Source organism: Myotis yumanensis, unplaced genomic scaffold, assembly GCF_028538775.1.
Source record: "Myotis yumanensis isolate MYYU_CA2020_CCGP unplaced genomic scaffold, mMyoYum1.0.hap1 SCAF_12, whole genome shotgun sequence".
NCBI lineage: Eukaryota > Metazoa > Chordata > Mammalia > Chiroptera > Vespertilionidae > Myotis > Myotis yumanensis.
Window position 1 is genome coordinate 2781426 of NW_027223763.1, and position 15579 is coordinate 2797004.

The 15579-nt window shown below is 57.5% G+C and overlaps 1 protein-coding gene across 1 annotated transcript in view; it reads left to right on the plus strand.

Moving 5' to 3' along the window:
• DDX31 (DEAD-box helicase 31) overlaps positions 1-13331 on the plus strand; it is a 59697-nt gene extending 46366 nt beyond the window's left edge. Inside the window, exons 19-20 of the mRNA XM_070430384.1 lie at positions 2778-2946; positions 12700-13331. Coding sequence (XP_070286485.1) covers positions 2778-2946; positions 12700-12880 — 350 coding nt within the window. The 3' untranslated portion in view covers positions 12881-13331. The remainder of the gene's footprint in view (positions 1-2777; positions 2947-12699) is intronic.
• The last annotated feature ends 2248 nt before the right edge of the window (positions 13332-15579 follow it).

Here is a 15579-nt window from a genome sequence, read left to right on the forward strand (position 1 = left end):
AATTGTTGTCAGTTTCCAGAAGCACTAACCCCTTTTTCCTTCATTTCTTGCATCTTTTTAACTAAAGATTCAAATGGCAAATATAGTGGTAACGAAAGTTTGAGCTCCAGACTCATAAGTGGAATCCTTTCCCTGCAAATTCCCACTTCTCCTGCGGTTTGCGCCACCCCTCCTCCCCCCTTCAGGCCTCCCCGAAGAGCAGGGGCTGCTGTGTGCAGGAGTTTATGTTTGGCTTGGAAGGGATCTTCTCAGAGTCAGGACAGCCCCAGGCAGTGGGTCAGAGGCAGGCCAGGCCAGGCCTTTGTCGCTCAGAGGAGGGTACCAAGCCCCCACCCCCACCCCCCCGCCCCGGCCCCTTTGGGTGGTGGTCGCAGTGATGTCAGGGCGGGAGGTGTGTGTGCCTGTACTCTGGACAGACAGGTGCTCCTCTGGGGCCAGGCTGGACTTGGCTCCCTGCTGCCTCTTGATCCTAAGCGTCCATAAGACCCCATCTTTCCTGATCAGATGCAGGAATAAATGTCATTCTATGAAAAAGGGCAAAATGTCCATGCAGGGTACTTTAACATAGATTTCCCCTAATTCATCAGCCATCTGGCTCTGAGCCGGGATTCGGGGACTGTGGAGTGCTCCCACTCTGGCCACAGCTTCCTCCCTCGTCCCAAGTATCCGCTTTCCTTCCCTCTCTGCTCTCCGCTTGTCCTGGCCCCACAGCCCGTTCACTCTACGGTCTTAACATGGCCCCTCAGAAGGTCCTCACGAGGCTGCCATGCCCCTGAACTGCCTGCTTCTCTGAATCACCCACGCATGGACACCCACGCTAGGGTATGAGGACGACCAGCTGTCCCCGTCCCCAGTGACACGGGGGCCTCAACGACAGGGAGGTTCAGAAAAAATGTGCAAAATAGTGCCTGGCCAGTGGTCCCAGGAGACAGCACCTCCCGCCACTTCTGGACAAACTCAGCATCCATGTAAAGCTGCGGTCCCTACGTCCCCTGGGCAGAGGCTCTTGGGGTTGGTGTGGGGCGAGGAGGAATGGGGAGCAGGCGGAAGTGGGGGTTGGTCTGCTCAGCGGAGGACAGGGCTGAAGGAGTAGGCCTGAGCCAGCGTTTGGGCATAGGCTTGGAAAGCGCAGTTCATTCATTGGCTGGGCTTCAGTCTGGTTTCTCAGACCAGTCCATGTTGGGGGCTGGGGAAAGGGGGGGAGAAGAGGCTGGGCTCCCGGCCGGGCAGGTGTGTGCTGTGCTCTCTGAGGACGGGATCTGTGGCTCTGTGTCGAGCCGGCTGTCAGAACCCTCCAGGCAGCAGGAGCCATTGGAAGCGTTAGAGGTTTTCTTTGAAAAAGCAGCCAGTCCCCAGATATGAAAAAGGGGAGTAAGCACAGACTTAGAGGGGTGCAGAGGAGTGCCTTGGTTATTATTTCTCATCGATTGGGAAAAGGAGCTCACTTTGCTCAGTAAATAGAGCTTTGATGGATTCCCAGGACCTTCCCGGAGCTGATCTGCTAAAATGACACTTTTTATTACTGTTCATAAACGCCAGTCTCCGGGTGCTGCTGGGATATTACGGTTAAGCTGCGGGCAAACTTGCCAGTCCAGTGGCTCGGCAAGCCGGCAAGGGAGGCTGCTGTTCAGTGCCCGCCTCCCCCAGGCATGCCCGCTGGGCTCTGGTGGCAGGAGACTGGCTGGGAGGTACAGTGAGCAGCGATGGCCGGGGACGCTTTGAGAGCAACCCCGCCTGCCCTGCCCTGCCCGCGGGAAAGGGCAGACACTCCATTTTCATTGTTACTGCGATATTCAAGGGGAGATCTTTCCTCAAAGGGGTGTGAGTGGAGGTGGCCAGAGCTCCACCCTCCTGGGACTGAGTCACCCAGTCCGGGTCTGGGACGGGACACGACACTTCCTACACTTTAGAGTAGGATGGAAACTTTCATGATAGGATGTCTGATGATCATCTCTAAGCCGTTAGAGTCCTCAAGGGGTGAACTGTTTTGTGGACTATTTTCGAAATTTAATCCTTTTCTTTCTCCTTTAAAATTTATGTTTCACACCCTGGCCAGGTGGCTCCGTTGGTTGGAGCGCCATCTGTACAGCAAAAGGTGGCAGTTCGATTCCCAGTCAGGGCACATGTCCAGGTTGTGGGTTCGATCCTCAGTCGGGGTGCATGCAGAAGGTGGCCAATCGATGCTTGTTTCTCACATCAGTGTTTGTCTCCCCCTTCCTCTTTCTAAAAAAAAAAAAAAAAAAAAGGGGAAAGAAAACCAATAAAAAATTCTGTTTCATTTCCTTTGCACTTTCTTTGAATGCGCGGTGTCAGTCCTGGATACTTGAGAATGAATTTGGTTTTAAAATCCCATGAGTCCTGGATGAAGTGGTGCCAGTGACTCCTCTGGATTGGGGAGCTGGAGGCGGGGCTTGTGGTGGAGGCACCACTTGCAGCAACGTCTACACCCGCTGTGTGTGCCAGGTACTGTGGTGGGCCCCAGGACTCATGAGGAAACGGGCCCTGCCCTCCGGAGTTACGAGGTGCCACACAGTCAAGTCCGAAGTAATTTTGGGTTTATTCAGGTGACGATTGGAGCCTATAGAGTTGTTGTTGGGGGGTTTTTGTTTGTTTCTGAGGAATTAAAAAGCATGCAAGTGTAGATGGACGTTGCGATGTATGTTTTACTGCTGGCTGTGGCCTGGCAAGATGCCTTGCCCAGGACAGCCTTTGGCTGGGGTGCGTGCAGCCCTCGGGACCCGCCCTGACTGCCTCCCTCCCCTTCATTTTTCTTGCAGCCCTGCAATCCTTCATCCGCGCCTACGCAACCTACCCCCGGTCGCTGAAGCACATCTTCCACATCCGATTGCTCCACCTGGGCCATGTGGCTAAGAGCTTCGGACTGAGAGACGCCCCCCAAAACCTTGGTGGCTCGACTGTGAAGAAGAGGAAAGTGAACGTGAAAAGGTAAGATGCGCAGAATTCGTCCTGTGACGAGTGGCCCAAAGTCTGATGGGTATGGAGAGCTGCATCCAGTTCGCAGCGGTGAGCTGGGCCGGTCGCTGCTGGCATTCTGTGTAACCTGCACTCTGGTTTTCATGGTAAGTTATCACCAGTATCTGTCCTCTCAGTATAATAAGTGCTTGGAGCGAGAGGATAAAATACCTAACTAACATTTTTAAGGCACTGGCAGAAATTTAGTGGCGTCTTCGGTCGGGTTCTGATGGGCGGGAACAGCAAGACAAACCTGTTGCTGACTTCACTGCTCGTGTGGAGTAACTGGGGACTTACCACTGTCGGAGCTCCTCCCTGGAAAGCCTGGGCTTGTTCCAAGACTCCTGGTGGGTTCCCTGAAGTTGGACCTGGTGGCGCACCTGTCCCGGTGAGCTGAGCTGTGAGCTGAGCGGTGAGGGGTGAGCTAGGCAGGTGGCCCTCCCCCAGGCAGGCTCTGGCCCGTGCCGCTGTCCTCGGTGCTGAAGCGCCGCTCCAGTGCTGAGCGCTCCTGAGGTGAGCACAGTTACTCCCTCCCTCGGAAGCTGGGAGAAGAGAGTCAGTGAGAAGCGTGGCCTGTAGGGGCACTGGGCTCTGAGCCCATCTTCACACATCAGGAGGTCCCTCCGCAAGGACAGTGTAACTTCTTTTCTCAGCCAGTGTTCCTCTAGCGGCTGGCCCAGCCCTGGCCGGAACCAGTGTTGGAGATCCCATGAGTGGTTCGGGTGGTTGGCATTATTGCTCCTGCGGCCTGTTAGTGGAGGACACACTGCACAGATGTGTGGGCACCAAGAACCCTTGAGTACTCTGGACAGGTAGTTGGCATTGTGTCGCCTTATTTTTGCACATTAATTGCAAATGCCCCAATCCACGAGCTCTCTGTCTAGTGGCGAGCCTGCAGGCAGCACCTTCTCCAGCACGCTCCAGGGCGGCGTCACCGCGAGGGCCGGTGGCATCATCAGCCTTGTCAGGGCCCAGTTTCTCTGGTGTGAAATGGCGGGAGAAGGGCCACCGGCGTGGGGCGTGACCGTTGGTCTTGGAGTCACGGGACGTGGGCCACAGGTCCAGCCCCGTCTGGTGTGCACTTGTGAGCTCTGGGCCCTGTTTTGCCTCCATTTTCTCGGTGACAAAGGAGAAAAGGAAGTCTCTATTTTTAGCTACTTGACAAGATTGTCTTGAGAACCAGAATGAGAAATTACATGTGACTTTCCTTTTGGACCATAAAAGGCCATACACGAGGCCCCGTAGGACCCAGAGCTGGAAACCGGAGGGTTAAGACTCTGGAACCTCCGGCTTGATCTGAGCAGGGGCTGGGCATCCCCAGGCTCTGCATAACGGGTAAGATTCTGCCTGATTCCGGGTCCAGCGTTGGAGTTTTTACGAAGCTGTTGCTTCCTTCGTTACCAGCTCCCACTCGTGCAGGACAGTGTCTGAGGCGGGCGCTTCTCCACACGCTGCAGTGCTGCGCTGCCTGGAGAGACCGAGACACAGCCCTGTCTCCGCAGGCGGGGCGCCCGGGTGCCGGCTGTGCGGGCCGGGCTCGGTGCACCAGAGGCTGCCCCTGTCTTTGGGTTGGGGTAGCTGGTGTCTGCGCTTATTAACTCTGGTTGTAAGCATGTGACAAAGCCACGAGGCCTGCACTGTGAGAGTGACCTGGCCACCCTGACACCACCTCTGGACGTTGGCACCCTCAGAAGGTGGGAGGAGACCTGCCAGGTGCGACTGGTCAGAAGCACATTTTGTGAGTTGCTCTCCCTGCACCTCATGGAGCCCAGCATTCCGTTGTCACAGGTGACTCCTCTGTGACTGCAGTGTCATTAGCAAGTGTTATCCAGGCAGCGCTTTCCAGACTGGCATGTCCTCAGCTCCCACCCAGATCCTGGAGGGCAGGGCGGAGGCCCTAGGCCCTAGGAGGGGCTTGGAGCCAGCATTGTCCTTACCTTGAGAAGCCGCTGGGGAGGGAGCGCTGCCTGCTCTGCCGACCCTCCTGGCAGATGGGCACCAGGACGGCAGTGCCCCTGCGTGGGGATTTCACAGGCTTTCTTCAGGGAAGAATGGGCTGATTAGCCGGTAAAGAGCGTGTAAGATGGTATGGGGCAGCCTTTGATGTCTGGTTGGCGAGGCGGGGAGCGGCGGTGAGTGACAGCAGTGTGTCACGGGATTACGGCGCCGTGACAATGCGGCTCTCTGTTCTTGCCATGTCACCACTCGGTTACGGCGCTTTCCCGTGGTTGTGCCCTTCTCTTCAGGGCATTTCTCTCCGCTCTCCTTACATCCTCCCACCCCTGCCCTGCCTGCCAGTACAGACGGCACTCGGATACAGTGGGTACCTTCTTTATTGGGGGAACCTTGTCACTCCCGGTGGAAGAATGACTTTGCAGCTGATCTGCACATGGACCGTATAATTGTGGTCGGAGTGAGCGGCGGCGGCAGAAACCTGACAGATTGCCCGCACCTCCGTCAGGGCTCAGGCAAGTGCCCGTTGCTGCTTTCTGAGGACTGGACAGAAAAGTCCGCTAAACCTACAAAGTGCAGGGACTTGGCTGTGACCAGTGACTGTTCTGAGCTGCGGCGTCTCCCATGAAACCCATCTGTCCCGATAGAGAGGGGTCTTTCTGTTCTGTGTGGGCGATGAAATAACAGCACCCCGTTCTCCACGCTGTCCACAGTCCACTCTGTGGTGTCGCCTGCCCAGAACGACATGTGTTCTCACAGACCTCTGATGTCTGCGAGCCAGACCTGCAGCTGTTGGCGGATCCTCCTCCCCTGTTACCAGCCCAGGTTTCTATGCAGAAGGGCAGGTGGGTTAGCTGGGGATTATCGGGCATTTCCATGCAGTGACAGAGGGAAGTTTTATTTCGTCTCTGCTTTTCCTTGACCACTTCTCAGGAAGAGAAAACCAATGGTTAATATCCCCATATGCGATCTTAATCACCAGGCGTCTGTCTGCTTCCCAGTCCTCAGTCCTGAAGGACACAAAACCTTTTCTGACACCTACACACCCTGTCAAAACAGCCCCGCCCCGCACACCTATGCCCGTGCATGGGGGGCTGGCGCTGTGCTGAGATCCTGGCCCCGGCAGCATCCTCCCGGGAAAGCACTTCTGGGTTTGAAGCGTGTGGGTCAGCAGATCCTGAGAAGCGAAGCTAACATTCCTTCCAGAGCTTGTGTCTGCCCCGGAGACGCTGAGAGCCAGCACCGTCTCCATGAGGGAGCGGAGTTGGGCTGTTTCTCAGGGCGTCTGATGGTCACACATAAGCAGAACGTGTTCAGGCACCGTGGGCCAGCCCAGGTCCCTCATCTGTCCAACGCTCTGGAAAACGGTTCAGGAAGAGAGACAGAAACGGGTGGGCCCTGAGGCCTGGGTGTTGTGGTGACAACCTGCCAGGCGTCTGCTGTCTGCCCCCATCGCGAGCAAGTTGGTGCGATAATTATAAAATACAAAAAGCACCATTTCTCACGGGTGCTTTGGTTTGTAGCCACTAAATGGCCTTACCCCCCCTCCCCCTGATGCCCTTGTCTTCTGGTCTTGGTGCCTAGAGACTGCCATCATCTTCATCGGTTACTCAAGCATTTCGCTCCCCTATTCTCAGCTCCCTCCTCTTAAAATTAGTAGCAGAACAAAAATCTGAATTGTCAACGATACTTAAAAGAAATACGGTTTTATTTATTGGTATAACTTTTCTCAAACCAGCCTCGCTAAAGTGTTACCTGGTAGTTGCTGATTTGTCAAACAGGCAGGCAGTTTAAAATGAGGGTCTCTTACCCCTCAGTGCTTCCCAGGCCCAGGCGTGCGTGGTCAGTGCTCTGCAGCCTGTGGTCACCAGCAGAGATCCGGGGCCGCCCTCAGCCTGGTCACAGCACAGCCACAGCCCGAGCCCCGCCAGGCACCTCCGACCTGTTACCTCCGGGGCTGTCCTTGCAGGGTGGTCTCTAACGCACGTGACCGTCCTCCAAACCTTACTCCCCAGACGTTCTGAAGGGCCACAAGTGCTTGTCACAAAGCTCTGTTTTGGAGCCTCTGGTCTCTGGAACCCCGGCTATGTTACTCTCTGCTTCTCGCCCGCACTCATTGGTAACTGTTAAGTAACTAGTAGGAGTTACTGTATTGCACACACCTCGGGGCTTGAGACATCTGTGCCCTTGCTCCTCCCCTTGTTTCTAAACACCGACGTGGGGGTCTAGGTTGGATTACTGACCATGTGCGTGCCCTTGGATGAGAGACTCAGCCTCTGTGGGCCCCCATCCCCCCAGCTCTCACATGGGGTACCGAAGCCTCACGGTGTTGTCCTGGGGCTCAGAGCAGAGGGTGAGTGTAGAGCATCAGCAGGTGTCTGGGCCGGGGACGCACGGAGCACGTATTTGTATGACGACACAGCGTTCTTTCCCCCCAAGCCTTCCTCGCACCCACCTGTCCCTGGAATAGAAGAGTCAGGTAGCTGTCAGTCTCTGCACGGGAACTTTTCTTCCCGAACAGCCTTGCACACAGACCGTCCGCCGAGCCCAGCGCCGGGAAGCTGCGCAGCACCTCCCACGATGACGCTCTCTGGCCTGGAAGCAGCTGGCCTGCCAGCTTTAGGGGCATTTACAGCCTCCCAATATCACTGCCTCCGCTGAAGGCAGAGCTGGAGCCTGGCCCAGGGACAGCTTCCTTGATTCTGTGGAGCCAGTTATCCTGTGAACGAGATCAGGCCTGGGCGAAGCCACCTGGGGACCCAGGGGTTCGTTCGTGTAGACCCGCTACGCGGTTCCAGAGCCGAGTTCTCCACTGGAACCTTGGGCCTCCTTGAATCAGTCTCTTTCCATAGCTTCCCAACCCATCTTCATGGCTGGTAGCGCTCGGCCCCTCAGGGTCACCTGGACTTCTAGAGCAAGCAGCTGCGCTGGGCTTTGCAGCCGCTGTCCACAGGCAAACCCCCCTCCCCCCCACCTATCCTTCCTGCTGTGCTCTGATGACCCTCAACTTAGCAGGCGGAGGAGGCCTGGGGACCAGCCCACAGGACGTGGAGATGAGCAGTCGGGACAGGTCACCCAGCCTCTGCCTGAAGAGCAGAGCACACAGCTGGGGCCGGGAGTAGCTCTCAGGACAGATGCGCGTGTCCTGTGAGCAGGGGACAGAATCTTCTCCCAGAGCTGCTGGGAGCTGTACAGAAACACCTGCCCAGGCCCCAACCAGGAGGCCTTGGTTCAGTCAAGTCGGAAATCACCAAGTGTGAGACGGACATGATCATGAACTTGACTACCAAGTCCCCCAATCATGACCCAGGTCCCACCCCAGGAACTTAAAAGCATGTGGTCCTCAGAGCAGATGTGGGGGGGCCTCCACACAGGAGGCAGGGAGGTGCTGGCGGAGGGCCTCTGGTTTAAAGGGAGTTGGGATGGATCGCTAACGTGGGAACAGCCTGGTGAGCCGCTCAGGCTGTAGACAGGAGCATGTCCTGGCCTCTGCGAGGGGGCAGCACAAGGGACCAGGAGTCCACGCTGGATCGTGTCTTTGGCGCATTTGTGCTCAGGAGCAGTGTCCAGACAGGACAGGGCCAGGAAGAGTGTTGTGGGAGGTGGCTGGGTCCCCTGGTGGGAACGCCCGGCACAGATGGTCTCAGGGCTGCGTCCTTGTTGATGGCTGTGTTCACAGGCGGGTCCACGCAGGTGGCTGTGCGGGCTCCTTTCCCCTCGGCACCGAGCTTTCACTCCCTCTGCGCCAGGTCCTTACTCGGAGGCCCCGCTGACAGGCTCTGGTGTAGTTACAGCTGTGCACACGCGGCTGTTACGTGTGGCCTTTTGTTCCCACCACCTTTCTCTCTGACGCCGTGCAATTGCCAGCTCTCTGCCTCCTGGAACAAGCACCCCGCGTCCCCACCGGCTAATGAGGCGATTAGAGGGCTCTCAGGGTGACCCTGCGCCTCCTGCACACCTGGGTCACCTGCGGACAGCGGGAGCCCAGGCTGTGCTCAGTCAAGCAGTCGGGACTGACGACAGAGCCGGAGCCAGCCGCCCCTCCTGGGTGGACGCTGGGACGGTGCTCGCTGTTGGAGCCCTCGGAGCACCGGGTCTGGAGGTGAGGCCGGCCCGGCGGACCAATGTGTGCATCAGGGCAGCGCCCAGCGCTCCGTTAGCTGGTCCTTGCCTGGACCCTCCAGTTGGTGCCGCTTCAGAAATCAGCAGCGAGCGTGATGGTCCCGCTGTCCCCTCGCTGCAGTTCCGCTCTAGTCCTGACCCTCCGCCTTGGAGCCGCTGCTCTGTCCCCTCTCATCTGCCCCACACGCCTGGCTCCTTTCTGAGCTCATGGAGTGATGCCAGAGGCTGTCCATGTGGTGGTGACCAAGCCCACACCCGGGCCTGTTCCCTGACCAGGAATCAAACTGTGGCCTCCTGGTTCGTGGGTTGATGCTGAACCACTGGGCCCCGCCGGCCCGGCTCTGTGACTCTTTCTAAACACGAGGCTACAGAGGCACTTCTGCATATAACCCTAAAGCATAAAGGAGACATGGATAGGCCTGGAAATGCAGGAATAAAATTAAAAATCCCGCCCTGCCACACAGCGCCGTTACCAACGCTGGCAGCAAGCGGCTCTTTGCCGAGGCCCCCCCCCCCCCCCCCCCCAATCTGCAGGCGCACTGACTTCCTCGCTCACTGGGAGGGGCATCTGCCTGCCCTGCTGGGCCAGCCAGAGGGGAGTGAGGGGCTCGGGTAGCGAGGGGGTCGCTCAGCCTCCACTGCCAGGCTTTCCTGTGGTCAGATAAGCTGATCAGTTGCCTGGTAGCGCCGGGTGGGCGGGTGGATGCTCAGGAAGCCCATTGGAGGGTTTGGGTATTTGGGGGGCGAGGAGGGCAAGGAAGCTGGCAGGTTCCTGGGAGAAGGACAGCTTGCCAGGAGAAGGGTGCCCACATGCGCCCTCCCTGTGCGTGGGCTTAGGACGTTTCATCTTCCATCTGCACTTGGCCTTCCCAGCACTCGGCCTCAGAACAAGGGAGAGACAGCCGCTGAGGGAGGGTGGGAGGGTGGGAGGGTGGGTCCCACCGGGGTGGTCCTGCAGGTGGAACCCGAGGCTTCCTCCTCCGAGACTGGGTCTGGGACCCAGAGCCTCGGAGATTGGGTTTGGGTCCCACCTTCCACGTACTGTTGACCTTGAACAAGTCGGGTCTGAACTGCGGGCCGCATCGATGTGGCTCCCTGTGTAAGTCACACCGTGGTGTCCAAGGCAGAACTGTGTTTCCCACCCACGGCTGGGAACCGGCGCATGCGCAGGCGTCGGCGCCCAACCCCACGCTCTTCAAGGTCGGCTGTACGGTGACTGGGAGGAAGTCATAAATGGCCAGGGAATTCTGAGGTCATGACCTCAGGGCCAGCAGGGCCATCTCCGACCTGCTCCTCACATCACTGCAGCGTGGGCCTCAAGGTCCCTGGTGGCTGTCCCTGTGCCCTGGCCGTCCCCCCTCACTCCCACCCAGTGGAGTGTGGGTATGGGTGTGACTGTGGCCCTGCCCCCGTGTCACGCATGCGGGTGTGGCCTTAGCACTGTCCGCAGCCTGAGCCTGCTCCGTCCGCATTAGTGTATCAACCACTGGATAGATTCTGGTTCTTCCCTTTGCTTCAGCTGTGACAGGAGCCGTCGCTGAGGTGAGTGGAGGAGCTTATGCTGGGGAGTCTATTTTGACTGAAATTTTGCATATTTTGAAACTCTGGTTGTTACACTTAAAATTATACACATTGTGAGTGCCTGGTTCAAACAAGGGGGAAGAACAAGCACGCCTTCCTGTCACACCCTTCACTCTGTCTGTCATGTCACCCAACTAAAAATACCCTGCGCGCCGGAATGGCAGCCTTCAGTTCGGGGAGCTCAGTGCTCAGCTGGCGGCGGCCTGTCTCCTGGGCTGCCAAACCCACACCAGCCCCCAGAGGTGGGGCGTCCACCCGGGATGGTCAGTCCCCGCAGGGCAGGGCAGGGTCCCGGGCTCACAGCCAAGGCCCTTCGGGGACCGGGAATGAATCGGCACAGGGGTCAGTCTGGCTCCTGTGTGGCCTTGGGGAGTCACTTAGCATCTCTGAACCTCGGCTTCCGCATTTTAACTGGACTGACCGCAGCCCACGTGCCAGCCACCAGCCAACACCTCTGTGTCTTGTTCTACTTGGTCCTTGAAAAACCCTCAGAGCTGTATTGTGAGCGTCATCCCCCTTTTCCTGCGGGGGCACCCAAAGCCTGGGCACGTGTTCCGTGTCTCCTTCACCCTCCCCCCCACCCCACCCCTGCTCCTTCATCTGCCCCATCATCCACTGAGACGTTTCTGTGCGACCACAAAAGACACCCGGGCCCCCCCCCCCCACCCCCATCACATCATGGTCCTTTGTCACTGTGATAGAGCCGGGCCCTCCTGCCACACCCGATGGTGCGTCCTGGACCACCGGGCCGTTCGCATCGTGGCTTCTGCACTTACAGCGAGATGGTCTTGGGCAAGTTACTCACCCTCCTCGGGTCTGAGTTTCTTTGTGAAATAGGTGGATCGCCTTCCCTGCCTGTCGAGCAGATTGTATGAGACAACACAGAGCCCAGAGAGCGCTTCCCTGGCTGCCTCTCGCCCCAGCCCCAGCCCTGCAGCACGGGGCCCACACATCCCCTTCCTCAGTCCCTCGCTCCTCCCAGCGCACGTTGCCTTTGCTTGTCTCCCGAGTGGACGCCATTGTCTGGCTGTCGCAGGCCCCGGCCGGAACCCTACATCGAGTGCTGTGACTGGTGTGCCTGGTTAACCTGGTGTTTGGCTACCAGAGCTGCTTCCGTCTAATCAGTCCTGGTTTTAATTTGGGGGTTTTAAAGGAGTTCTGTTAAATTTATTTTGATGAGTTTAGTCTGACCTATCCTCCAATTATTACAGCAAAAAAAACATTGCAAATATAAGTAGTCGAAGGCAACGTCTGCCTCTTGTAAGCACCCCAAGAAATGGTGTTCCCCAAAGACACTGCCACTTTGGTGGTGTGGGTTCAGTGGTAACGGTGCTGCTGCTGTTTGGTTTAAGTCCCAGATTAGGAAACATTATTTTACTCCTTAATTTGCATAATTATTTTTCCTGTGTACCATTGAACTTCTACGAATTTCCCCTCTGGTCTGAGGGGGAGGCCTTTGAAAGCAGTCCTGGCATGCTCTGCTTATTGGGGCTTGCTTTATGGGGCATCACAGATGGGTGTTCTCCACACTGAGGCAGGACCCTCCATCGGCAAAGATTACCACCCACTTCATCGGAGTGGCCGAGGGTTGAGCCCTAAACACCCCCAAGGTCTGGTCTGCCTGTGCTAAGACTCAGCGTCTGAAATTGATGCTCAGCCTTTGGCCTTTGCCAGGTGGGTCAGGGTGGGCCCGGGCAGCTGCAGTCCATCTGGGTGGGCCGAGTCCCTGGAGGTGGGGGAGTTTCCGGTGGCTTTCTCCGTCCTCTGGCGAGCTGCTGAATCGGACGCCTTGTTTGCCATCAGAGTGTGAGTGTGTAGCGTTCTTTTTCTCCCGGAAAACAACACAGAACAAAGGCTCACTTTTAAAGATGCCGTGCTACTTTGCCACCTTCATGAGAATCTGTCATTGCCGTGTCTAATCTTGTGGTGCACAGAATATCAAAACAAGCAGGGGAGGGACTGACTGCTCAGGCAGCATGGCGCTCCGCTCGGAACCAGCTGCTCTCAGCCTCTGCAGCGGGAGCGGGCAATAACCACGCTTCTCTTCCCTCTGCTGTTACTGTTCTCCAGGCCTGACCTTCGCAGGAGGGCCCAGCAGCAGCACCTTGCCGAGGCCTTGCGCTCGGAATACGCAAGTGGGCTGGAGGCGGGTGGTGCCAAGGCCAGAAAGCAAAGCAGACAGGCTGAACCGGGCGACGAGCTGGGCGAGCCGAGCAGCGCCAGCAGCTCCAGCAGCTCCAGCGACGTCTGAGGCCCTCGCCCAGCCCGGGCCGTGGGAAAAAAGAAGTGCCCCCATGAAACAGAAGGAAGCCCAGAAAGGCTCACTGAGGGACAGGACTCCCAGAAAGTGTTTTCAAACTCTGCTGCCACGGCCCGGCCCACGTCCTGTCCTACCGATCTCCCAGTGCACCTTCCCGACAGCCCACAGCCCTCCCCGGGGTGTGGGGCCCAGGCGGCACAGTGTAGCTTAGCCAGTTAGCCTGTATCTATCCCTAGACCTGCTCTGCTTACCCTATCGCTGCCCACGCAGAGCCAGTGGGCCCCCCCCCATTTGAGACCCGGTGCTGTGTCAGCCGGCAGGCTGTGACCTGCCTTCGAGCTGATGTGAAGAAGTCCACGTTTACCCCTGTATTGCATGCATTTTGTAAAACGTTTTAAGATCTGGATTTAACTTTGTAAAAGAATAAAAAGTATTTATCCAACCACTTTGTCGATGTCCAAAGGCTTTGTGGGGACCAGGAGGGTTTTGGTGGGTCAGCAGGCTCCAGGCTCCTGTCCACAGGCCGCCCGGCTCCGCGCCCAAGTCACACGCAGTGCTCACCCTTCACGTCCACGCAAGACTCTCGGGGCTGATTGGCCTTTGAAGTCAGAAGGCGCCGAGGTCCTGCTCTTCCCCCCTTTGAGTTCCATCTTGTCTGCAGAAGTCGGGGTCTGTTGTGGCCCAGCCTCAGCTGCCCTCCCCCGTGTGTTTTCTGGGAGGTTGGAAAGAGGACCCCTCGGTGTATTGATTTCTCAATAAATGTAAGATTTGGACACGGTGACTCCAGGGGTCCGAGGAGGAGGAGGGGTAAAGCCAACCACCTGCTGTCCGCTCTCCTTCCACTGTCCACCCCCAGTTCCTGGGGTGCTGCGGGGGCCCCACTGCAGCAGGCCCTCCAGACCCACGTGACTGAATGGCCAGGGGGCTCCTGAGAGTGGCAAGGTGGGCACCGCGGAGGGCCGGGCTTCTGCCCCTGTGCAGGCACCGGTTCCGCAGGAGCGAGAGCAGGGCCCCCCGGAGCTGCTGACCCCGTGGTAACCCTCAGGCCCACAGCACACGCAGGACGGTGGGCAGAGCTGCCCTTTTATTCTGATGCATGAAGGTTCACATGATTTGGATGAGAAAAGGAGGGATCACGCTATAGACCGAACCCAGCTGTGTGAGAAACAGGATTAGCACAGTGATGGGGCCCATCAAAGAAACCCGACTCTCTTTTCCCACGAAAGGGGGGATCCAGAGAGCTCGGCACTCCTGGGGGAGGAAGTGCCAGAAACGTGCAAAGTGTGTAAGTGACTAAATTCCGAGATCAAAACTTGCACTCAATTTGCTAACACTTAGGTGAGGGTTTCTTGTCAGAGTGAATCCGTCTGTTACCCCCAGTTAATAAAGAAACACGGATTTAGCAGATTGAGGCTTATTATTCCCTAAATGTAAGTAACCTTAAATGAAATCTCTGTCTTATTACAGTTCAGGCATCAATTAGGCAAAGCTTTGGCCTAATTCCACTGCACATACTCACATGTTGTGAGCCTTCTCCATTGTACCTTTTCTTCCCTCTAATTTCCCAAACTTACCTGCTCCTCATATTTCAGGCCAGGGGGGATTTTAGTGTTTCCTGGTGTTGCAGCCTAAAGCCTTCCTCCCCCGTGGGCCCATGGAGTGTGGTTTTAATGCCACCCTCAGGTCCTGGACCCTGCGGCCCTGTGAGGCGTCACACCAGAGGGGCCGATCTGGCACTGAAGGGCGAGAGCCCTGGCGAGAGGGCCGGAGTCCGGCTGACACAATCGGAGCGGCATCTTCCACTTGGGGGCTTAGAGCCAAGCAAACCTGCAAAGGGCATTGGGAGATGCCTTTCTCCCCACAGTGAAGGGAGGTGAGATTCGGGGAGAGGGGAGTACACAAGAACCCCTAAAGGCACGCATATTCCAAGCTGTGGTGGCCTTGCTATTTAGCACTTCAGCCCCTCAAGGGAAAGCTGTGGGAGCCATGAAGTCCGCCTCCCTTCCCCGAGACAGAACGGAGGCTTTTCCACGGGAGAAGGCGCCCCTCGAGGAAGGGCGCGTCACTCATCTTGCCATGTCGTTGCATGGACATTACCTGTCACCTGTCCCACCGTAGGACACTCGGAGTGGGGGCCGCGGGGCGCCCTTCAGATCAGCTCCTCCGTTATTTCCCGGAGCCTTGCACCAAAGCTCCGGGGAATCGCAGCTTTCCAACCCTGTTGCCCCTCCCGGTAGGCTTATGGGGGGTTGCGGGGGGCGGGCAGGAGCCTGGGAGGGGGGCAGAGGGAAGGCTTCTGGGTGCCTCTTACTGTCCTGCCTGCTGGGAGGAGGTGGGACGATCACACTTTTATTTTAAATGCGGGTTCGCCCAGCCCCAGGGTTGGGAACAGAACCCAGTTCCACCTTGTACGGAGCCGGAGCCGGAGCAGAGCCCGCCTCGCCGCGAAGGCCGTGAAGTTATTACCGGTGGGAAGCGCAGGACAATTTAAAACAGTGTAATTGGAAACTTGTCGGGAAGGCTTGTTCTTCATTAGTGTGAGGCGTGAGCCGCCTCCGAGGTACAAGGACAATTACATGGCGCGGCGGTGTCTGCGCGGCCGGCGGGAGTCTGAGGGCGCTGCCCCGGCCGCCGCCCCCACTTCCACAAAACGAGCAGCACACCAGTGCGCGCTGTCCTTTGATAGATTT